We start from the raw sequence: 25,495 nt of genomic DNA, 5'->3' as shown, positions 1-25,495 counted from the left end.
TATAACTTTATTTCCACAGCCCATACAGCACAGATTATTGCAATTATATTGCAGCAATGTTGCAATGTTGCAAGTTGCAATGCAACATTATAAAGACATTGCAGAGATATAGGTGCACAAAATTCCAGCACACTTGTAGCAACATGACATTAATATTTCGGAAATATTGCATGTAATCCAAATTCTATAATTTATATTTTGTAATATACAATATATACATATACTCAGCAAACACCAAGTTACAGCTATATAATTGTTAGTTGTAATTTCCCACTCAAAAATATAATACGTGTATTATAACAATTATATTGTTGAGTGGAAAATTACAACTAACAATTATATAACTGTAACTTGGTATTTGCTGGGTATAATACTGTAATAAAATAATTTTTTGCAATATTATACAATAAAAGATGTTGACGATAATCAATAATTTTATTATCTTCCAAAAAGCGGACATTTTAACATTGCTGCAATTCAACAGCAATGATGTAGCAACATTTTGCAGTGAATTTGCAATATTGCAATATTGCGGTGAAAGATTGTTGTAATGTTTTTGCAATCTAACGGTGCTGTATGGGAGCATATCAGTAATTACTAAACAATGATAAGTGTTTACATGATGTATTAAAAAATTAACGATGTATGGAAAAAAGCCCGAAATGTGGCGCTGTGCGCTTCTCCTCGTAATTTCGCTTGCGCAATCCCAAAATTTCAAGAATGAAGAAAATGACGAATTGAACGCAAATTTTACGACACATTATAGCGACCAAACAGAAAAGCTGCGACGTGATTCGTATAAAAATCCTTTCAAAAATACCCAACACGAAGATTGTCGCATCAACTCCACATGTAATGATGATGAGAATTTGACGAGGATCGAAGAGGAGAATGATCAGTTGCTTAAAAATTCCAGCAGCACTCTTGAGATTTTTACTGTAACAGCGCCTAATAGTAATCTTTCAGTAGAAATGAATAAAATAAACTACATAGATTTGGGCGCCGACATAGGATCTTTATTATTTTTACTGCCGATATTTCTCGTGTATTCCATACTGCCAGAACTCCGAAATGTACACGGCTTCATATTGCGAAGTTACATCGGTGCATTGTCTGATGCATACGGAATTGACATTGTGAATATTATAATTAGAACGAATGCTGTGCAAGATTCCGTCTGCGTTACAATAGGTACAGTATATATGTAAATTACATAACTAGATGCAATCGATACAATGTATATATTTGTTATTAATATATTATTATATTATTATAATATATTAATATATTAATATATTATATATATATTAATATATTATTGTGTTAATATATATATTAATATATAATTATATTTTTGCGAATTTATTATTTATTATCTTACTATTTCTTGAATATATAATTTATTAAAATCTTAAAAACGCAAAAATTAATAATGAGTAAAATTTAAATTTGAATTTTGCAATTTGACATCTAATCAATCTATGTTTGCCTCAATAATGTATGTCTTAAAAAAATCGAAACATTATTTAATTTAATATTAGTAAAATTTATTATAAAGATTGTTGCAAAAATTTTGACGCGGAAAAAGTAAAATATAATGACAAGTGAATAGAACTTTAGACATGATAAATAATTAAAATATTATTTATTCCATTTTTCAGCCTTCTTAATCTACTTTTGTTTTTTGGCAAGCTTCTTCTGGTTAAATATGATGAGTTTCGATATATGGTGGACATTCAGGCAAGTCATTCTAGAATATTTTATATTTTATTTTCTTTTTTATAATGTAATTATCAACGTTTAAAAGAAAATGATTTATATAGAATAATTTCTTGCATATATAATACACATGTTATATGTTAACTGCATATACACATTAAATCAAAAATATGAATGCATGGTAAAATTCGTATGTGAAACAGCAACAGAGAAAGAAATTGTTATTTTATGCAATCTACGCGTGGGGAATTCCCTTTATCCTGGATATTGTTTGTAGTATTATGGATTTTATTACAAGCGTGCCAGAAATTTTTCAACCAAAATTTCGCTCAAGCGGTTGCATATTAAATGGTGAGTATACATCACTGACGGATATAACTCTATTAATTTTAAAATATTTGAAGAATTTTAATAATTAGAGACTTGCGTAAACTCAAACATTAACAAGAAGAACTAAACCAATTAAATGGCTAAGTAAAATATTAAAATAAAGTTATTTAATCTAAAGTTTCTTTGCTTGTTTAGTTGGCTTAGTTGTTATTAATTTTAGAAGATTTATTGAATAAAAAATTATATAAACTATTTAAAACTTAAATTATGTTTCACACATTTACAAGATATAGAAAATTAAATAAGTATAAAAATATATTTTTTTTGCATCGCACACTTGTAGGAGAAAATATAATTGCGTTTATATTGTATTACTATGTGCTCAAAAGTATGTGCATTATTAGTAGCATTTGTTTACCTATTTCTACGGTATTAAAAATTGGATGTTACAAAAAGGATCATCGTCTGATAGATTCGGAGAGCAAGTGCTATAACGATAATAAAAAATGGTATGTATTTAGATATTGTTGCATTGAGATATAATAATCTATTTTATTAATTTATGCTACTTTTATTAACATTTTTATTAACATTTATACAAACAGCATCGCATAATTGATCGATTCGCATTTTTTTTATAAGAGAGTGTTAGGCCGGTATTAATAATTATAGTCCGATCTTATATTTAATCTTAAGTCCGAGCTTGATTAGTTAAATTTAAATTCAGATTATAAATACTGGCCATAGATTGTCATTTGCAGACGACATCTTTTCTATTCGCCGATTTACTTTTTTTTGTAATATTTCCAAGAATATATCACTTTACTTGTTTCTTCGAAAATCTATGCAATTCTAAACAAAATGACAATTAATAACAAAAATCAAATTAATAAATGCACCTGTATTTCGCAAAAATAAAAATTTTAAACTTTTTTAAAAATTTCATATAAGATTTATACACAAAATAAATTTCATACATTATATATTTACAAGAACTATGAAATTTATATATTTGTTTGCAGGTTTAATCTATATCTGAAGCTATTTATCGTACTGTTTATCTTAATAGGCATAAAATGGCTTATGTTAACAGCGGAAGTATTATCTGAAAATGTATCAATTTTCAACTCGTATGTTTTTGATTTGCTGGACATTATGCACCTGTCATATGCACCTTTATCATATTTCTGTGGAAAAAAAGGATCAAGCACGTGTTATTCAAGCGATTCGGCTGCGGTTTGTTGTCACAAGCTCGATCCGAATCGAATGCAACATTGTCGAGCATTATTTCCACGTAAAAAGAAAAATCATGCAAGAGAAGATGATTTCTTCCGGACGAGCAAGTAGTCACAGTGATAAGATCGACCTTTAATTTTTATTTGAAAATTAAAATCATGTTTATTTATATGCTGATCTTTATGTTTAAGATTAATAATTATAATTCATACATATTTTCGGATTTCGTAGCAAAAGCATATATTTTTGTCTCGCTTCTTTTTCAAATTTAAATAAGGTTATGCTACATTCCTTGATATAAATAATTATAATATTGTTAATTGTAGAGGCTGATATTATTTTCAATTTTTCAATATTTGTAAAACTTTAGAAAGCTGCTACAAAATTTGCATGATATTACTATAAGTTGTTATTATACATATATCAAATAAAAATATGTTTATTTATTAATATTATGAATTGTAATAAAAATTCATAATATTATTATATTTTTTATAATTTAATTTAAATAAATATTTTATCATAAGATTATTGTAACATTAATATTTAAATAACTGAAATCTTAGATTTTTTATGATCACAATAATTCGGTTTAAATTACTATTTTCTCCAATATGATTTACATTTTCGTAATTAATTATTAGTTTCAATTATTGATTTTGCAGAAATCAATGAAATTTTTTGTGAAAGATTTTCTTTCCTCATCAAAAGTTGGGAATGAAAAATTAAATAACATCAGCGCCACCGGATCTACTGCTGTTTTTAATTCCTAATCAATGAAATAAATAATCATGACATAACTCTCAAAGTTATGCACGTGGAATCTAAACCGGTTTTGGAATAGGTAATTTGTTTTCAAATTATATGTGCATGCATTATAACTAATAAGATAATGTATAAGAGTTGGCGAATAATAAACTGATAAAAGATATAATCTATATAATTTTATCTTTTAATAATCTTTTTGTAGTTTAAAGATAACAAATGAGATTAATAAATTTGTGAAATAAATAAAATTTTTCGTACGAATGGATTATTGATTAGTCATTAAAAACAAATTTTTATATACAAATACTTAAATGAATAAAATAATTACAATTTAATATACATTTAGAAAATAATAAAGAACTACAAAATTTTTATTATTTGACTTTTGCTGCATCAATTTATTTTTTATTTGCGGTATTCTTAGAAATATGGAGACTCTTCATTTAAGCATTAAATATCTAAAAAACAGTCAAGAGTATTTTTTCTTTTGCTGCTGGATTGGTGGAGCTATCGTCAGTAGAAGTTTCAATAATTTTTCTTATTTTCCTTGTATATAGTATGTAAAAGCTATATGTGTATAGCCCTATATAGTCTAGTAGACGAACAGTTTTTCACAAAGCTATCGACGACTCGTCGTCCTCGGTGGTCTCTGCTTCTCTTCCGCGCAGGCACATGTATTTTGTGCATTCTTCTCTCAGAAAAAAGCCGGATACAGTGATATAATATATACTAACTTTATCTAGTGAGATAATTAAAATTCAAGACGTGCAATTATCAATATTAATAGTAATATAGTGCTAAAATCAAATCGACATTTCGAGATTTTGCTGAAAAACAAAATAGGATAATTTAATTCTATTATATTTTGTACTTGACACATTTTATTGCAATTAATACAAAAGCAAAAGTATATGCAGAAATATAATCTGACGTTTTTTAATTATTAAAGATTTAAAACTTATATGAAAAATTATAAACACTAAATTTGATTATCTATATAATTATTCTAAAATATATTATTGTTATGTCAAATAATGAGTGGCAAAGTGTTTGCATTTGTGTGTTCCGTGCTTTTCCTCGTCTTTTCGTTATCGAAATCGCAGGAAAATTCCACCAACAGAGATGATAATTTGACGATACGATACGAGATAAATACGGATTCTACAACAAATTATAATGACAAAACAATAACACTGCGACATGATTTGCATAAAAATTTGATAAATAATACACAAAATGACATATTGCAGTATGAATTTCATATGAATAATAAACGCGAGGGTAATGATTCGATTCAACATAAACGTTACAAGCATTCAATGCAGAATAAAGATGATGAGCAAAAATCGATGAAATCTAACACAAATTCGACATATGTCAATCATAAAAGGAATTTCACGACTCAGGAAGTTTATGAAAATGTAATTGAAAAGAATGATTCTATGTCACTTGAAGTCTTCAAAAATTCCAGCAAAGATACTAATGAAACTGTCATCGTCCCAAACGAAATGTGTCATAATGATACTTGCATTCGCCTCTGCTGTTCTCTTGGCGAGCGTCTGGTTCATGGCAACTGCATTCCTGAAGGAATTGAATACATTTTTCCAAAGGTATACACAAACGATTTGACGCAGAACGAAAAGAGAGTGAACGAATTGTTTGAGCTGTCCATTTATGATTCGTGTCGAGAAGATTACTATCTGCTTCCTAAAGGTTTTCAGTACGATTATAAGATTTTTACCAACGGTTCTATTTATTTAATTTATTATGAAAAATTTGTTGAATCGACATCATATTGTCTCGCCGTTGTCGACGGGAATGAATTCCAAGTGACCTACTGTCCCGAAACTTATGACAAGAATGAGGAGATAACTGATATAGAGCGCTTCATTTATAGCATACCAATTATATATCTGAGTTTCTATATAGTATCTACATTACTTACGGGGTCAGTATTTCTGGTGTATTCTATATTGCCAGAACTCCGAAATGTACACGGCTTTATGTTGCGCAATTACAGCGGTGCCCTGACTGTTGCATACAGCATTGACATTGTGATTATTATCATAACGGGTGATTTACCGTATTCTGTTTGCGTTACAAAAGGTAGAATATATTTATATCTAAATCACTTATTTTCTGCTCCTTATATATTTCAACTAAAAGTGCAAATTACATATTACATTTATATTTATATAAATAATATATTATTATTTATTAATACAGTCTGTATTTTTATCCATTTTTGCAGTTTTCTTAAACTACTTTTGTCTTTTGGTGGGTTTCTTTTGGCTAATTACGATAAGTTTTGATACGTGATGCACATTCAGGTAAATTGGAAAATATTGTATAATATATAAAAAAATATATAAGGAGCAGGAAATAGACCAAAAGAGCAACGCGAAGTAATTAGGTATATATAAAGTTTCTTTATTTAATGGAAAAAATTTGTTTACTAAATAAAGCTGTATTTGCGATCAAATTATATTTCGCGTAGCTGTTTTGACCCCTTTCCTGCTCTATTTATTTCTCAACTATAAGAGCAAATTACATATTACATTTATATTAATAATATTGTATATTATTATTTATTAATTATTATTACAGTCTTTAATTTTATTTATTTTTACAGCCTTTTTAGTATACTTTTGCTATATGGCGAGTTACTTTTGGTTAAGTATAATGAGCTTTGATATGTGGTGCACATTCAGGTAAGTTTGAAAATATTCCATATTATACTACTTATTTTAAACTTGCCTTTCATTTACCTGTATAAAATTGCTTGTGTTTTGATTTTACATATATCGGTTTAAAGATAAAGATAGAGGATATATAATATGTAGAGTAAAAATAAATAAATTTCTTTATGGCTCTTATTCCTCTAATTTATATTTATTATTAGAGCCTTATATTTATAATATTAATAAATAGCATTTTTAGTAAATAGTAAATTTAATAAATAGTTGTATTTTTAAATAAATTTCTTTATGGCTCTTGTTCCTTTAATTTATATTTATTATTAGGGCTTTATATTTATAATATTAATAAATAGCCTTTTTAATAAATAGTTAAACTCTTAATTAATAAATAGTATTATTTTTATTGAAAAGATATCCAAATTTAAATATATATTTGTTTGCAGGTTTAATTTGTATCTGAAGTTATTTATTATGCGGTTTGTCGTGATGGGGTTTGGCGTGGGTATAGGATGGTCTATGCTACCAGCGTTATTTTGGTTTGAAGAAATTCAGACTGGATCATTCATTTACGTCTCGTTTACTGTTAACTTCGTAGACATCGTGCAGAATCTCTGCACCTTTATTACATTCATATGTAAAAAGAAGATCAAGATGATGTTACTGAAGCGATTTGGATGCGGTTCACACGTTCGACAGACGACTGTAACATCGAGCACTATCACGTCTAAAGTAGCTATGCAAGACAAGAATTTTTACGCACAGCATAACTGTCACGTTAAAAGTTCACCCAGTGGGACTGAACTCTAAATTTCTATGCAAAATATAAACGAATATTCTCTTCACTAATTATTCTTTGTATTTTCCTTATAATTATATATTTGTACAATCAACATTCTAATTTGTCTTCATTAAAACAAGTTTGATTTGATTATCCTTTTGAAGATTGTAAATCAAAGAAAAAAAGTTTATGAATAATTATAATAAAATAAAAAAGAACAAAAAACAAAAAAAAACCATTTTAAAAACAAAAAATAAATAATAAATAATTTTTTAAGAAAAAAAACACTTCCACCTGCTGCCAACAAAATCTTAACTTTTAAATAATAAAATTAAAAAAATAAAAAATAAAGAACAAAAAAAAAATGTTTTAAAAACAAAAATAAAAATAAAAAAATAATAATAATTATATAAGATTATCGTAATTAAAAATATGCGTATAATGATTACACTGTTTTTACTGGGAACATTTTGTACATATACTATACTGTCAAAAATATTGCTTTGACATCTGCTGCGAATATTATTAATAATATAGGCAATCGAAAGAAAGGAATGTCTAACGCATATTTTATGTGTTATAATATCGATATAATATACCCAAATCAGTGTAATATGTGTATTGTGTGTTATAATATATCGGTATAATATACCCAATCAATGTAGAATCAATATAAAATAAATATTTTACTTATTAAAATGATTAGTATGTATCTACTTGCATATAAGCGCGCGCGTTAATTATATTTTAATGATAATACTTAAATCTTAAATGGATAATTTATTAAAATTTTAAGAACAAAAAGATTAATTGTATTATATTTTAATGTTAAAATCAAGAGAATTGTTATATAATAAAATTTTTGTGAATTTTAATGTATAATCACACACAACATAAATTCGTCTAAATATAGATTAAAACTTGGATTTGAAAAACTGGATATATAAACCAGGTAAACCGGTTTTGGAATAGTAAGTATTTTGTTTTTATTTTATATTTAGCAGGACAGAATGCAAGAATTTGGCGACTAACGATAAACCGATGTGTTAACAATGTGGCGATAAATGTCACAAGCATATAAAATATATACAAAATAAAAATTAAAATTACAAGCGACATGTGTTAAGGATATCGCGACCGGTGACACAAAACAATAAATAAATAAACGAGCGACTAACATGACGAAGATAAATTTTGATTTCCGAACATAATAAAAAGCGAGAATACCTCAAAATAAAGAGAGTCTAATCACCTAAAAATAAAAATAAGATCGAGGAATGATCGAGAGAAGCGAGACAATGCGCGGCCTCGAAGAGGCAGATAAAATTTGACTTGCATTCGCGTAACACGGTTTTTCTCGGTGGAGAGTAAAAAGTTTGTATGAGATCTTTGTGACACGACTAAATGCAGTGAAATACAATATACTTTGCACCCTAAATTAATATTTCCGGATAAAATATCCTCTCCCGATCCGCGATAGTGGCGAAACATTAATTATCGAACAAGCACGCGCCCAAAAATCCTTACATTATCCTCTATTATTCTACGTTTCATTTTATATGTGCATATCTTTATGTATGCAAATCTCAATATTAACATTTATCTCTTTCCATTTTTTGTAATATATTAATTTGCTATAAAATATATGAATTATTTTACTTCTGTTGATAACTAATGAATTATTATCTGTTAATAATTTGTGCATAAAAATTATATGGGCCGTCGCAAAATTATGGACGCGTATATTCATGAGTAGAATTGATTAATTCATAATATGTATAATTATAAAATTATTGGAGAACGAAAAAACATAGAAAAGATAACAAATTATATGTATAAGTAAAAATATATTACAGAATTATTAAATAATACTTATATCATTTTTAATAATGATATAAAAGAGTGGCTAAAATTTTTTTTACGAGCTTGTACTTAAATGCTTTTCTAGATAAATTCCTTGACTGTACATATCTTTGGTATAATTAAATCTTTAGTGAAGTTATTATATGTGCAGACATTTCTTATACTGTTTTTTCTACCGCCATATATATTTTGCATCAGGTTGCTTCAATGTCGAAGACTTGCATCCTCGATAGTCTCATCCCGTTGTTCGTTCGAATACGTTTCTCTTATATTTTCTTTCATCATATATTATGAAGAGAGAGAAGTCATAAAAACAGTGTCAGTTTTATCGAGTCCAGTGAAATAAAAAATTAATTATAATTGTTAGTGATAACAGTATCGGAATAAAAACTAGATTTAATCTTGATATTTCGCAAAATAAAAAAAAATGGATAATAATTGCATTTTATTACATTTGTACATTTGCACTTTTAAATCAGCTAAGTATTTTTTTTCAATTATTTATTATTCTTAAATTTACATTAATAAAATTTAATCCATCATAAAAATAATTAGATAATTAAATCAACAAAAAACTTTTTATGTAGATATTCTGTATTATGTAGAATATCTACATAATAATTTGATTGATTTAGCTTTTGTTGGTTTAATTATTTAATTATTTTCAATCATTATCTAAATTATTTTTATGATATAGATTAAATTTTATTAATTTGATATCTAATTATTTTTAAATATCTTCAGATTCTCAGTTTTATAAATTATGTCCAAATTGTTTAAAAGTATAAAAGTATTAGTATTATATTACATTATATTATTATATCGATTAATGATCTGTTCAATTGAAGTGTCTTTCTGTCATTAATTTCTTCTTGATAAATTGACGAGAAAAGATTCTTTAAAAACAGATTCTTAATTCTTTCCTGAGAAAAAAGCCTTGCTAAATTATTGTAGCTTAACGTTTCATTAGTGTAATTTTATTTCCACAGCATATCAATAATTACTAAAAAATGATAAGTGTTTACATAATGTATTAAAAAATTAACGATGTATGGAAAAAAACCCAGAATGTGGTGCTGTGCGCTTCTTCTCGTAATTTCGTTTGCGGAATCTCAAAATTTCAAAAATGAAGAAAATGACGAATTGAACGCAAATTTTACGACACATTATAGCGATCAAACAGAAAAACTGCGACGTGACTCGTATAAAAATCCCTTCAAAAATACCCAATACGAAGATTGTCGCATCAACTCCACATGTAATGATGATGAGAATTTGACAAGGATTGAAGAAGAGAACGATCAGTTGCTTAAAAATTCCAGCAGCACTCTTGAGATTTTTACTGTAACAGCGCCTAATAGTAATCTTTCAGTAGAAATGAATAAAATAAACTACATAGATTTGGGCGCCGACATAGGATCTTTATTATTTTTGCTGCCGATATTTCTCGTGTATTCTATACTGCCAGAACTCCGAAATGTACACGGCTTCATATTGCGGAATTACATCGGTGCCTTGTCTATTGCATACGGAATTGACATTGTGAATATTATAATTAGAACGAATGCTGTGCAAGATTCCGTCTGCATTACAATAGGTACAGTATATATGTAAATTACATAACTAGATGCAATCGATAAAATGTATATATTTGTTATTAATATATTATTCTATTATTATAATATATTAATATATTAATATATTATATTATATATTAATATATTATATAATATATTAATATATTATTATATGTTAATATATATATTAATATATAATTATATTTTTGCAAATTTATTATTTATTATCTTACTATTTCTTGAATATATAATTTAAATCTTAAAAACGCAAAAATTAATAATGAGTAAAATTTAAATTTGAATTTTGCAATTTGACATCTAATCAATCTATGTTTGCCTCAATAATGTATGTCTTAAAAAAATCGAAACATTATTTAATTTAATATTAGTAAAATTTATTATAAAGATTGTTGCAAAAATTTTGACGCGGAATAAGTGAAATATAATGACAAGTGAATAGAATTTTAGACATAATAAATAATTAAAATATTATTTATTCCATTTTTCAGCCTTCTTAATCTACTTTTGTTTTTTGGCAAGCTTCTTCTGGTTAAATATAATGAGTTTCGATATATGGTGGACATTCAGGCAAGTAATTCTAGAATATTTTATATTTAATTTTATTTTTTATATATATAATGTAATTATCAACATTTAAAAGAAAATGATTTATATAGAATAATTTCTTGCATATATAATACACATGTTATATGTTAACTGCATATACACATTAAATCAATAATATGAATGCATGGTAAAATTCGTATAGTCGTATATAATGTCTATTTTTATATAGAATAAGTTTTTGAGAACCGCGATCGAAAACAATGATTTTAATGTGCATTTGCATTATTTTTTTTCTATCGTTTTTGGCAAAATATAACATAATTTTTCTCACAGAACATTCTATTCGTTACAACGAAATGTGAAACAGCAACAGAGAAAGAAATTGTTATTTTATGCAATCTACGCGTGGGGAATTCCCTTTATCCTGGCTATCGTTTGTAGTATTATGGATTTTATTACAAGCGTGCCAGAAATTTTTCAACCAAAATTTCGCACAAGCGGTTGCATATTAGATGGTGAGTATACATCACTGACGGATATAACTCTATTAATTTTAAAATATTTGAAGAATTTTAATAATTAGCAACTTGCGTAAACTCAAACATTAACATGAAGAACTAAACCAATTAAATGGCCAACTAAAATATTAAAATAAAAATTATTTAATCTAAAATTTCCTTGCTTGTTTAGTTGGCCTATTTCTTATTAATTTTAGAATATATTTATTGAAAAAAAATTATATAAACTATTTAAAACTTAAATTATGTTTAATATGTTTTACACATAAACAAGATATAGAAAATTAAATAAGTATTATACAAAAATATATTTTTTTTGCATCGCACACTTGTAGGGGAAAATATAATTGCGTTTATATTGTATTACTATGTGCTCAAAAGTATGTGCATTATTAGTAGCATTTGTTTATCTATTTCTACGGTATTAAAAATTGGACGTTACAAAAAGGATACGGGTCATCGTCTGATAGATTCGGAGAGCAAGTGCTATAACGATAATAAAAAATGGTATGTATTTAGATATTGTTGCATTGAGATATAATAATCTATTTTATTAATTTATGCTACTTTTATTAACATTTTTATTAACATTTATACAAACAGCATCGCATAATTGATCGATTCGCATTTTTTTTTATAAAAGAGAGTGTTAGGCCGGTATTAATAATTATAGTCCGATCTTATATTTAATCTTAAGTCCAAGCTTGATTAGTTAAATTTAAATTCAGATTATAAATACTGGCCATAGATTGTCATTTGCAGACGACATCTTTTCTATTCGCCGATTTACTCTTTTTATTTTGTAATATTTTCAAGTATATATCACTTTACTTGTTTCTTCGAAAATCTATGCAATTCTAAAAAAAATGACAATTAATAACGAAAATCAAATTAATAAATGCACCTGTATTTCACAAAAATACAAATTTTAAACTTTTTTAAAAATTTCATATAAGATTTATACACAAAATAAATTTCATTTTTCATTCAAATTTCACAAAATACATTATATATTCACAAGAACTATAAAAATTATATATTTGTTTGCAGGTTTAATCTATATCTGAAGCTATTTATTGTGCTATTTATCGTAATAGGCATAAAATGGCTCATGATAACAGCGTCATTATTATATGAAAATGTATCAATTTACAACTCGTGTGCTACTAATTTACTGGACATTATTAAGAATCTGTGCACCTTTATCATATTTCTGTGGAAAAAAAGGATCAAGCGCATGTTATTCAAGCGATTCGGCTTCGATTTGTCGTCAAATGCTTGACACGGATCGAATGCAACATTTTCGAGCATTATTACCACGTCAAAAGAAATAGTCATACAGGAGAAGATGAGTTTTTCCGGACGAGCAAGTCACACTGATTTAACCGACCTTTAATTTTTATTTGAAAATGGAAATCATGTTTATTTATGCTGATCTTTATGTTTAAGATTAATAATTATAATTTATACATATTTTCGCGGATTTCGTAGCAAAATTATATTATTTTGTCTCGTTTCTTTTTCAAATTCAAATAAGATTATATGCTACATTTCTTGACATATATTTAAATATTTGTAATATTGTTAATTGTAGCGGCTGATATTATTTTCAAATTTCAATATTTGTAGAACTTTAGAAAGCTGTTACAAAATTTACATGAAATTACTATAAGTTGTAATTATATATACAATGTCGGACGTTTCGGATTAAAAGGCACAACGGGCTGCCCATTTTTCACAGAGTAGAGAGTCGTATTAGGACTTAAATTTTAGATTTTTTCACGTAGAGACGAATGCCGTCTGGTGAATTTTGATAAATTTAAAATAAAATTTTTTTGAAAAATTTTTTTCCTCGGCAAAAGTTGAGTGTGAAAAATTAAATACAGCATCAGCGCTATCGGATCTACCGCAATTTTTAATTCCAAATCAAATAAATACTCATGATATAACTCTCAAAGTTATGCAAGTGGAATCTAAACCGGTTTTGGAATAAGTAATTTGTTTTTAATTTATATGTGCATGCATTATAACTAATATGATAATGTATAAGAGTTGGCAAATAATAAACTGATAAAAGATATCTATATAATTTTATCTTTTAATAATATTTTTGTAGTCTAAAGATAACAAATGAGATTAATAAATTTGTGAAATAAATAAAATTTTTCGTACAAATGCATTATTGATTAGTTATTAAGAACAAATTTTTATATACAAATATTTAAATGAATAAAATAATTACAATTTAATATACATTTAGAAAATAATTAATAACTACAAAATTTTTATTATTTGACTTTTGCTGCGTATCAATTTATTTCTTACTTGCGCTATTCTTAGAAATATAAAGACTCTTCATTTAAGCATTAAATATCTACAAAACAGTCAAGAGTATTTTTCATTTCGTTGCTGGATTGGTCGAGCTATCGAGAGTAGCAGTTTCAATGATTTTTTTTATTTCCTTTGTATATAGTATGTAAAAGCTATATGTATATGTATAGTCCTGTATATAGTATAGTAGAAGGACAGTTTCTCGCAAAGATAACGACGACTCGTTGTCCTCGGTAGTCTCTGCTTCTCTCTCGCGCAGGCACATGTATCTTGTGCATTCTTCTATCATTTCTTCATCAGAAAAAAATGGGATACTGTGATAAAATACTGATTTTATCTAGTGAGATAATTAAAATTCAAGACGTGCAATCATCAATAATAGTAATATAGTGCTAAAATCAAATCGACATTTCGAGATTTTGCTGAAAAACAAAATGGGATAATTTAATTTTATTATATTTTGTACTTGACACACTTTATTGCAATTAATACAAAAGCAAAAGTATATGTAGAAATATAATCTGACGTTTTTTGATTATTAAAGATTTAAAACTTATATGAAAAATTATAAACACTAAATTTGATTATCTATATAATTATTCTAAAATATATTATTGTTATGTCTAATAATGAGTGGTAAAATGTTTGCATTTGTGTGTTCCGTGCTTCTCCTCGTCATTTCGTTATCGAAATCGCAGGAAAATTGCACCAACAGAGATGATAATTTGACGATACGATACGAGAAAAAAACGGATTCTACAACAAATTATAACGACGAAAGAATAACACTGCGACATGATTTGTATAAAAATTTGATGAACAATACAGAAAATGACAAAGAATTTTATACGAACGTCAATCGCGAGGATAATGATTTGTTTCAACATAAACTGGACAAGCATTTAATGCAGAATAAAGATGATGAGCAAAAATCGATGAAATCTAACACGAATTCAACAAATGTCAATCATAAAAAAAGTTTCTTGCTGCAGGAAGTTTATGAAAATGTAGTTGGAAAAAATAATTCCATGTCACTTGAAGTCTTCAACAATTCCAACAAGGATACTAATGAAAATATCATCGTCCCAAACGAAATGTGTCATAATGATACTTGCATTCGCCTCTGCTGTTCTCTTGGCGATCGTCTGGTTGATGGCAACTGCATTCCTGAAGAAATTGAATACATTTTTCCAAACGTATACACGAACGATTCGACGCAGAGCGAAAAAAGAGTAAACGAATTGTTTGAGCTGTCTATTTATAATTCGTGCCAGGAATATCTGTTTATCAAAAATTTTCAGTCCAAGAGTTTTAAGATTTTTACCAACGGTTCTATATATTTAACTTATTATGTAATAATGAGTCTGAATGACGGTTCTTTATATTTAACTGATTCTGAAATGCTTGTTGAACCGACATCATATTGTCTCGCTGTCGTCGACGGAAGTGAATTCGAAGTGATTATCTGTTCCGAAACTAATAGCGAAACTAATGACGAAACTAATGACGAAACTAATGAGAGCATGGATACTGATAAAAACAAAAATATTATAGAAATGAGTCTCGATATAATATCTACATTACTTTTGGGGTCAGTATTTGTGGTGTATTCTATATTACCAGACCTCCGAAATAGACACGGCTTCATGTTGCGCAATTACAACGGTGCACTGTTTGTTGTATACGGAATTCGCTTTGTGCATTTTTTGATCAAATCGGATGATATACAGTATGCCGTCTGTGTTACAATAGGTAAAGTATATATCGAAATCATAAAATAATGCAATTAATATAGCGTATTTATATTTGTTAGATATTTAATGTGTATTAGCGTATTAAATATTAATTAATAATTTTAATAATTATTTAAATATATTATTTGTTAAAATGTTAAAAATGCAAAACAGTGAATAACATTTAAATTTTATTTCAATGCATTTTAATATATATTTAATATAAGTTATTCGTCTTACATAGATATATTTCATTGTGTTTTTGCAGAATTACATATTGAATCAAACATGTTTAATTTGATATTAGCAGTATTTATTACGTAAATATTACTATATACAATAATTTAATGTAGGAAGTTAAAGTAAATCTATTTTAATGGAGAAACATAAAGGTGATAACTTTGAAATCCTAAAATTGTAACGAGTAATGACAAACAATATATTATTATTTATTAATAATATAAAAATAAATAAGGAGCAGAAATAGATCAAAAGAGCAACGCGAAGTAATTAGGTCGCAAATACAAAGTTCCTATATTTAATAAAAAAAATTTGTTTGTTAAATAAAATTGTATTTGCAACCAAATTATACATTGCGTTGCTCGTTAACCGTATTTTTTGCTCCTTATTTATTTCTTAACTATAAAAGCAAATTACATTTAATATAGTTATATTTATATTAATAATATTGCATATTATTATTTATTATTAATTATTACAGCCTATAATTTTATTAATTTTTACAGCTTTTTTAAAATACTTTTGTTATATGGCGAGTTCCTCTTGGCTAATTATAATGAGCTTTGATATGTGGTGCACATTCAGGTAAGTTGGAAAATATTCTATATTATTACTACTTATTTTTAACACTTGCCTTTTATTTATTTTTATAAAACTCTTTCTTTTTGATTTTACATATATCGGTTTAAAGATAAAGATAGAGAATACATAATATGCAAATCGAATTTTCTTATATAGTGTTGGTACGTGCAAAAACAACTATATATTTAAAAATAATATTTAACAATAAAACAATTATATTTAGGACATTGTAAGTTAGAGTATAAAGATAATAGGTTTAAATTATAATTTGAAATAAATAGTTTTCTTGGATATTTTTATTAATTGATTACAAACTTTTAAACGATTAATTTTTTAAAAGTAAAAATGACCTATTAGATGTAATAAGCATATTATATTTATATTTAATTTAAATATGTATAAAATATTATAACGACATTTAATAATTCGATATAATGCAATATGATTTTAATTTGACCTTTTTCACTTTGAATTTATAAAATAACGCAATACATAAAAACTTTTTACAAAATAAAAATAGATTTTTTATCAAAAATTCGTCTCTCAAAAGTAATTAAAAATTTAAAGTACCATTGTCGTGTCTGCATAAGAGTTATGTAAATATACACTTCTTAAAATAATATTAAGGCAAAAAAAAAAAAGAATTGTCCAAAAATAGGCAAACTTTAAATAGTTGTAACTTTGTTTCAAATATGAGAATTTAAATTTTAAAAGAGCGCTTTAAAGCTTGAAATCTCTACTTTCAATAGTTTACAGTTTTTTTTGTTTTTTTAATTCTGATATTTTTTATTTACAAAAAATAAAAACATAAATGAAAAATTTTTTCTCAATTTGTAGATGTGTCTCACAAAAAATTTGAAAAACTTTTTGACATTTCCATGTTACAGCTAAAGTTTTCCCTGCAAAATTATTTTTCAAAATATAAATGTCGATCTTTCCTTATCAAGTTATCGTAAAATAAAGAGAAAGTTTTCATTTTAATCGTTCATAACACCATTAAAAATCATCGTACAGCAATTTTAAGAATGGATTCTTCAAGCTAAATCTTTGCTTTACAGTATGATATAGTGACTTGATCAAAGACACATTATTTTAACGTTTTCACATTCTGTTTTTTTTTATCTATTGTTTGTTAAATATGTTGTGTAAATTGCAGAGGATTCAGTTCGTTACGAAGAAACGTCACACGAGAGAAAAGAAAGTTGATATATTATACGATCTTTGCGTGGGGATGTCCCTTTATGCTTGCTATTTTATGTGTCAGCATGGATATTCTTTCCGCGTATGCAATTGTACCATCGATTTTGCGACCGGAATTGCATTTTGGAGGTCATTGCTGGTTCAAGGGTAAGTGAAGATAACTTTATTAATGCTAAAGCATTAATTCAAGTATTGTGAGAAACAATATAAGAACTCATGATATTTTGTACTTATAGGAACTGGTCCGTATTTCTTGTATTATTATGGGCTCAGTAGTATGTGCATCATCAGTAGCATTTGTTTATCTATTTATACGGCAATAAAAATTGAGCGTTTAAAAAAGGAAACGGGTCCTTGTCTGAAAGATTCGGAGAATAAATGCTTTAACGATAATAAAAAATGGTATGTACTCAGATATCGTTGTATTGAGATATGATAATCTATTATATTAATAAAATAATTATAGTCCGATCGTGTATTTAATTTTAAGTTCGAGCTTTATTGGTTGATTGGAATTTTAAGTCAAGATCAGATTTAAAACGATATTAAATATAAATTCAGATTATGAATACTGGTCATAGATTGTCATTTGCAGATGATATCTTTTCTATTCGCCGATTTACTTTTTTATTTTGTAATATTTTCAAGAATATATTATTTTACGTGTTTTTTTCGAAAATTTATACAATTCTAAATAACATGACAATTAATAACGAAAATCAAATTAAAGAATGCACCTTTATTTCACAAATTTTAAACACATCCAAAAATTTCTTAAGGTTTATATATCAATTAAATTTTATTTGTCATATATATTTACAAGAACTATGAAAATTATATATTTGTTTGCAGGTTTAATCTATATCTGCAACTATTTATCGTGCTGTTTATCGCAATGGGCATAGAATGGCTAATGATAACAGTGTCATTATTATATGAAAATTTAACAATTTACAACATTATATGGTATGTTGTTAATTTGCTGGACATTATGCAGAGTCTGTGCGTCTTTGTCATATTTGTGTGTAAAAAAAGGATTATGCGCATGTTATTCAAGCGATTCGGCTTCGGTTTGTCGTCAAATGCTTGACACGGATCGAATGCAACATTGTCGAGCATTATTACCACGTCAAAATAGTCATACAGGAGAAGATGAGTTCTTCCGGACGAGCAAGTCACACTGATTTAACCGATCTTTAATTTTTATTTGAAAATAGAAATCATGTTTATTTATGCTGATCTTTATGTTTAAGATTAATAATTATAATTCATACATATTTTCGGATTTCGTAGCAAAATCATATTATTTTGTCTCGTTTCTTTTTAAAATTCAAATAAGATTATATGCTACATTCTTTGACATATATTTAAATATTTGTAATATTGTTAATTGTAGCGGCTGATATTATTTTCAAATTTCAATAGTTGTAGAACTTTAGAAAACTGTTACAAAATTTACATGAAATTATTATAAGTTGTAATTATATATATAATATCGGACGTTTCGGATCAAAAGACACAACGGGCTGCCCATTTTTCACTAAAGAGTAGAGAGTCGTATTAGGGCTTAAATTTTAGCTTTTTTCACGTAGAAACGAATGCCGTCTGGTGAATTTTGATAAATTTAAAATAAAATTTTTTTGAAAGATTTTTTCCTCGGCAAAAGTTGGGTGTAACAAATTAACTACAGCATCAGCGCTATCGGATTTACCGCAATTTTTAATTCCTTATCAAATAAATACTCATAATATAACTCTCAAAGTTATGCACATCGAATATAAACCGGTTTTGGAATAAGTTTTGTTTTTACTTTATATGTGCAGGCACTATACCTAATATAAGGATGTATAAGAGTTAGCGAAAAACAATAAACTGATATATTCAACATACAAATATTTAAATGAATAAAATTATCGAAAACGACGAGTCGTCGATAGCTTTGCGAGAAACTGTCCGTCTACTATACTATATAGAACTATACATATATAGCTTTTACATACTATATACAAAGAAAATTTTAAAAATCACTTAAACTTTTACTGACGATAACTTGGCCAATTCAGCGGTAAAATAAAAGATACTCTTGACTGTATTTTAAATATTTAATGCTTAAATAATTACATATTTTAATACACATTTAAATAAAATTAATAACTACAAAATTTATATATTTTGATTTTTGCTGCGTATCAATTTATTTCTTATTTGCGGTATTTTCAGAAATATAAACTCTTCATTTAAGCATTAAATATTTAAAATACAGTCAAGAGTATCTTTTATTTTGCCGCTGAATTGGCCAAGTTATCGTCAGTAAAAGTTTAAGTGATTTTAAAAATTTTCTTTGTATATAGTATGTAAAAGCTATATATGTATAGTTCTATATAGTATAGTAGACGGACAGTTTCTCGCAAAGCTATCGACGACTCGTCGTTTTCGATAATTTCAGCTTCTCTCTCGCGCAGGCACATGTATCTGGTCAGTCTTCTATCAGAAAAAAGTGAAAGCCAAATACATTGATATATCAATAATACTGACTTTATCTAGTGAGCTAATTAAAATTCAAGATGTGCAATCATCAATATTAATAGTAATCGTGATAAAATTTGATCGACCTTTCGTGCGGAAAACCGAAATAAGATAATTTAATTTTATTATACTTTGTACTTGACATATCATATTGCATTTAATAAAAAAGCAAAGGTGTGCATTAATTTAATGTAACATTTTTTAATTATTGAGAATTTAAAACTTATTCGAGAAATTATGGACACTAAATTTGATTATATAATTATTTGAATGTTTATTCTTACGTGAAATAATGAGTGAAAAGATATTTGCATTTGTGTGTTCCGCGCTTTTCTTCGTTATTTCGTTATCGAAATCGCAGCAAAATTCCACCAACAAAGATGATAATTTGACGATACGATACGAGATAAATGTGGATTCTACAACAAATTATAACGATGAAATAATAACACTGCGACATGATTTGCATAAAAATTTGATGAATAATACACAAAATGACAAAATGCAGCATGAATTTCATATGAATAATAAACGCGAGGATAATGATTTGATTCAACATAAACGTTACGAGCATTCAATGCAGAATAAAGATGATGAGCAAAAATCAATGAAATTTAAAACGAATTCGACAAATGTCAATCATAAAAGGAATTTCACGCCGCAAGAATTTTATGAAAATGTAATAAAAAAAATAATTCTTTGTCACTTGAAGTCTTCAACAATTCCAGCAAAGATTCTAATAAAACTAACATTGTTTCAAACAAAATGTGTTATAATGATACTTGCATTCGGCTCTGCTGTCCTCTTGGCGATTGTCTGGTTGATGGGAACTGCATTCCTGAAGAATTTGAATACATTTTTTCAAAGGTATACACGAACGATTCGACGCAGAGCGAATAGAGAGTGAACGAATTGTTTGACTTGGCCATTTTTGATTTGTGCCAGGAAGAGAAGTATTTGCTTTCTGAAGGTATTCAGTACGATTATAAGATTTTTACCAACGGTTCTATGTATTTAATTTATTATGAAATATTTGTTGAATCGACATCATGTTGTCTCGCCGTCGTCGACGGGAATGAGTTCGAAGTAACCATTTGTTCCAAAACTTCTGACAAGATCAAGGAGATGGATACTGGAACTGATAATAAGCCCATGATTTATGACATACTAATTATATATCTGAGTTTCCATATAGTATCTATATTACTTTCGGGGTCAGTATTTCTGGTGTATTCCATATTGCCATAACTCCGAAATGTACACGGCTTAATGTTGCGCAATTACAGCGGTGCCCTGGCTGTTGCATACAGCAATGACATTGTGACTATTATCATAACGGCTGATATACTGTATTCTGTTTGCGTTACAATAGGTAGAATATATATCTAAATTACTTACTTTTTGCTTCTTATATATTTCATCTAAAAGTGCAAATTACATATTACATTTATATTTATATAAATAATATATTATTATTTATTAATATAGTCTGTATTTTCATTCATTTTTGCAGTTTCCTTAAACTACCTTTGTTTTATGTCGAGTTACTTTTGGTTAAGTATAATGAGCTTTGATATGTGGTGCACATTCAGGTAAGTTGGAAAATATTCTATATTATTACTACTTATTTTTAACATTTGCCTTTTATTTATCTTTATAAAATTCTTTTTTTTCGATGTTACATATATCGGTTTAAAGATAAAGATAGATAATATATAATATGAAAATTCTGTATTAATCGAATTTTCTTACATATTGTGTTAGTACGTGTAAAAACAACTATATATTTGAAAATAATATTTGATAATAAAACAATTATATTTAGGACATTATAAGTTAGAGTATAAAGATAATAGGTTTAAATTATAATTTGGAATAAATAGTTTTCTTGGATATTTTTTTAATTGATTACAGTTTTTTAAACGGTTAATTTTTTAAAAGAAGAAATAGTGTATTAGATATAATAAGCATATTATATATTTAATTTTAATATGTATAAAATATTATAATGAAATCTAATAATTCGATATAATGCAATAATATTTCGATATATATAACCTTTTTCTCTTTTAATTTATATTAATTTATAAAATAAAGCAATACACGATATGTTTTCACAAAATAAAAGTAGATTTTTTAATTAAAAATTTGTCTTTCAAAAGTATATAAAAATTGTAATACCATTGTCGTGTCTGCATAATAGTTATGTAAATAAACACATAAAATAATTAAGATATGAAAAAAGATAATATAAGACAATTGTCCAAGAATAGATAAACTTTAAATAGATATAAGTTTGTTTCGAATAATGAGAATTTAAACTTTAAAAAAGTTTTAAAACGTGAAATCTCTAATTTCAGTGGTTTACATCTTTTTTTATTTGCTTAAATTTTGATATTTTTTATATACATAAAACGAAAAACATAACGAAATGGAAAATTTCTTCTCACTTTGTAGACGTGTCGCATGCACAAAAAAATTTGAAAAATTTCTTGACATTTCCATGTTACAGTCTGAAGTTTTACGTGCAAAATTGTTTTTCAAAACGTAAATCCTGATTTTTTTTCATCAAAAGTTATCACAAATTAAAGAGAAAATGTCATTTTTACTATAATCGTTCATAGCACCGTTAAAAATCATCGTACAGCAATTTTAAGAATGGATTCTTCAAGCTGAATCTTTGCTTTATAGTATGATAAAGTGACTTGATCAAAGACACATTATTTTAACGTTTTCACATTCTGATTTCTTTTATCTATTGTTTGTTAAATATGTTGTGTAAATTGCAGAGGATTCTGTTCGTTACAAAGAAACATCACACGAGAAAAAAGAAAGTTGATATATTATACGATCTTTGCGTGGGGATGTTCTTTTATGTTTGCTATTTTATGTGTCAGCAAGGATATTCTTTCCGCGTACGTAAATGTACCACCGATTTTGCAACCGGAATTTTATGAAGGATATTACTGGTTCAGTAGTAAATGAAGATAATGCTATAGCATTTTAGTATTGTTAGATAGAGTATAAAAACTCATGATGTTTTATACTTACAGAGACTGGTCCGCACATGTTGTATTATTATTGACTTCGAAGTATATGCATCATCAGTAGCATTTGTCTATCTATTTTTACGGCATTAAAAATTGGACGTTACGAAAAGGATACAGGTCATTGTCTGAAAGATTCGGAAAGCACGTGCTATAACGATAATAAAAAATGGTATGTATTCAGATATTGTTGCATTGAGATATGATAATCTATTTTCTTAATAAAATTTATGCTACTTATATAACATTTATGCAAACAGCATCACATAATTGATTGCTTCGCATTTTTTTTATAAAAGAGAGTAATAGGCCGGTTATAATAATTAATAGTCCGATTGTGTATTTAATTTTAAGTCCGAGTTTGAGTGGTTGAATGGAATTTTAAGTCAAGATCAGATTCAAAACAATATTAAATATAAATTCAGATTATGAATACTGGCCATAGATTGTCATTTGCAGATGACATCTTTTCTATTCGCCGATCACGTTTTTTTATTTTGTATTATTTTCAAGAATATATCATTTTACGTGTTTCTTCGAAAATTTATGCAATTCTAAACAAAATGACAATTATAATAACAAAAATCAAATTAATGACTGCACCTGTATTTCGCAATAATAAAAATTTTAAAAATTTCTCTTAAAAATTTCTTAAAGTTTATACATCAATTAAATTTTCTTCATCATATATATTTACAAGAATTATAAAAATTATATATTTGTTTGCAGGTTTAACTTATATCTGAACCTATTTATCGTGCTGTTTATCTTAATGGGCATAGAATGGCTCTTGATAACAGCGATCCGAATATATTTTTATATTTATGTATGGTCATTATCAGTACCAATTTTCGATATTATAAGGTATGTTATTTATTTGATGCACATTATGCAGAATCTATTCGTTTTTATTTTATTTGTATGGAAAAAAAGATCAAGCGAATGTTATTCAAGCGATTCGGCTGCGGTTTGTTGCCAAAAGATTGAATGCAACACTGTCGAGCATTATTATCACGTCAAAAAAAAAGGTCATGTAGAAGAAGATGGTTTCTTCCGGATGAGCAAGATGCCAAACTGATAGGACCGACCTTTAATTTTTATTTCAAAATTAAAATCATGTTTTTTTATGATAGTTTTTATGTTTAAGATTATTAATTATAATTTACACATATTATTTTATCCTGTTTCTTTTTCAAATTCAACCCAGCGAGAAATGACTTATCGAATTGATGTCGAATCATCGTCGAAAACATATATCGAAAACTAAATATCATCGATTTCGATTGATTTATGTCACGATTTTTAATGAGTTTTTGACTCAGAATAAATTGATTTTGACTCAATATTAATTATTTTTTCTTCACTATCCAGCGAGAAATGATGGTCGAATCGACTTTGATTTGTCGGCAATTCGATGTCAATACGACCAATCATTTCTTGTTAAAATAGTAATTATACATTTAATTAAGAAGTAAGAAAATATAAACCTTTTTCTTGTATTATATACATTAAGATAAATTAATATATTTACATTTTACTATGGTCAATACTATTCGTAAAATGTATTAAAAATTGTCGTTTTGTTAGAAAATGCAATTCAATCAACATTTGTATATATTGATTTACAATAAATATAATCAAAATTACCTTACATTAATTAGAATTAATTATTAAATTGCAAACATTAAATTATGACTGTAAATTACAAATCTAGTTTTACTAAATATTATTGAACATAATAGTGACACTTAATTTAAATATTAATTTATTTCGACTTATAA

The 25,495-nt window shown here is 26.5% G+C and overlaps 4 protein-coding genes across 5 annotated transcripts; all 4 read left to right on the top strand.

Annotated features, from left to right (window-relative positions):
- Positions 1–1,865: 1,865 nt before the first annotated feature.
- Positions 1,866–3,396, top strand: LOC114945716 (uncharacterized). Its single transcript, XM_029322008.2, has 3 exons — positions 1,866–2,070; positions 2,393–2,558; positions 3,072–3,396. Exons 1-3 carry the CDS (start codon positions 2,001–2,003, stop codon positions 3,394–3,396), a joined length of 561 nt encoding a protein of 186 aa, XP_029177841.2. The 5' UTR covers positions 1,866–2,000.
- A 1,231-nt stretch (positions 3,397–4,627) lies between these two features.
- LOC114945656 (G protein-coupled receptor Mth2-like) lies at positions 4,628–14,135 on the top strand. 2 transcript variants are annotated; one of them, XM_085484834.1, is made up of 6 exons: positions 4,628–6,104; positions 10,933–10,990; positions 11,480–11,558; positions 11,871–12,052; positions 12,391–12,562; positions 13,106–14,135. In XM_085484834.1, the coding sequence occupies exons 1-6, from the start codon at positions 5,088–5,090 to the stop codon at positions 13,335–13,337; spliced, it is 1,740 nt and encodes a 579-aa protein (XP_085340960.1). In that variant the 5' UTR covers positions 4,628–5,087; the 3' UTR covers positions 13,338–14,135. The 2 variants fall into 2 exon arrangements, with proteins under 2 accessions (XP_085340960.1, XP_029177760.2); XM_029321927.2 differs by lacking the exon at positions 4,628–6,104 and adding an exon at positions 9,581–9,755 and having other exon boundaries at positions 10,383–10,990.
- A 439-nt stretch (positions 14,136–14,574) lies between these two features.
- On the top strand, positions 14,575–20,034 carry LOC114945657 (G protein-coupled receptor Mth2-like). Its single transcript, XM_029321929.2, has 5 exons — positions 14,575–16,138; positions 16,866–16,944; positions 18,098–18,288; positions 18,378–18,543; positions 18,994–20,034. The coding sequence occupies exons 1-5, from the start codon at positions 15,016–15,018 to the stop codon at positions 19,229–19,231; spliced, it is 1,797 nt and encodes a 598-aa protein (XP_029177762.2). The 5' UTR covers positions 14,575–15,015; the 3' UTR covers positions 19,232–20,034.
- Positions 20,035–20,215: 181 nt separating this feature from the next.
- Positions 20,216–23,726, top strand: LOC114945655 (putative G protein-coupled receptor Mth-like 10). The gene is made up of 3 exons (XM_085484836.1): positions 20,216–22,039; positions 22,181–22,259; positions 23,457–23,726. The coding sequence occupies exons 1-3, from the start codon at positions 21,937–21,939 to the stop codon at positions 23,650–23,652; spliced, it is 378 nt and encodes a 125-aa protein (XP_085340962.1). The 5' UTR covers positions 20,216–21,936; the 3' UTR covers positions 23,653–23,726.
- The last annotated feature ends 1,769 nt before the right edge of the window (positions 23,727–25,495 follow it).

The sequence above is a fragment of the Nylanderia fulva genome, unplaced genomic scaffold (genome assembly GCF_048542155.1).
Source record: "Nylanderia fulva isolate GAGA-0341 unplaced genomic scaffold, ASM4854215v1 Scaffold32, whole genome shotgun sequence".
NCBI classification, from domain to species: domain Eukaryota; kingdom Metazoa; phylum Arthropoda; class Insecta; order Hymenoptera; family Formicidae; genus Nylanderia; species Nylanderia fulva.
Note: the sequence above shows the minus strand (reverse complement) of the source record. Positions and strands in the feature narration are given on the sequence as shown.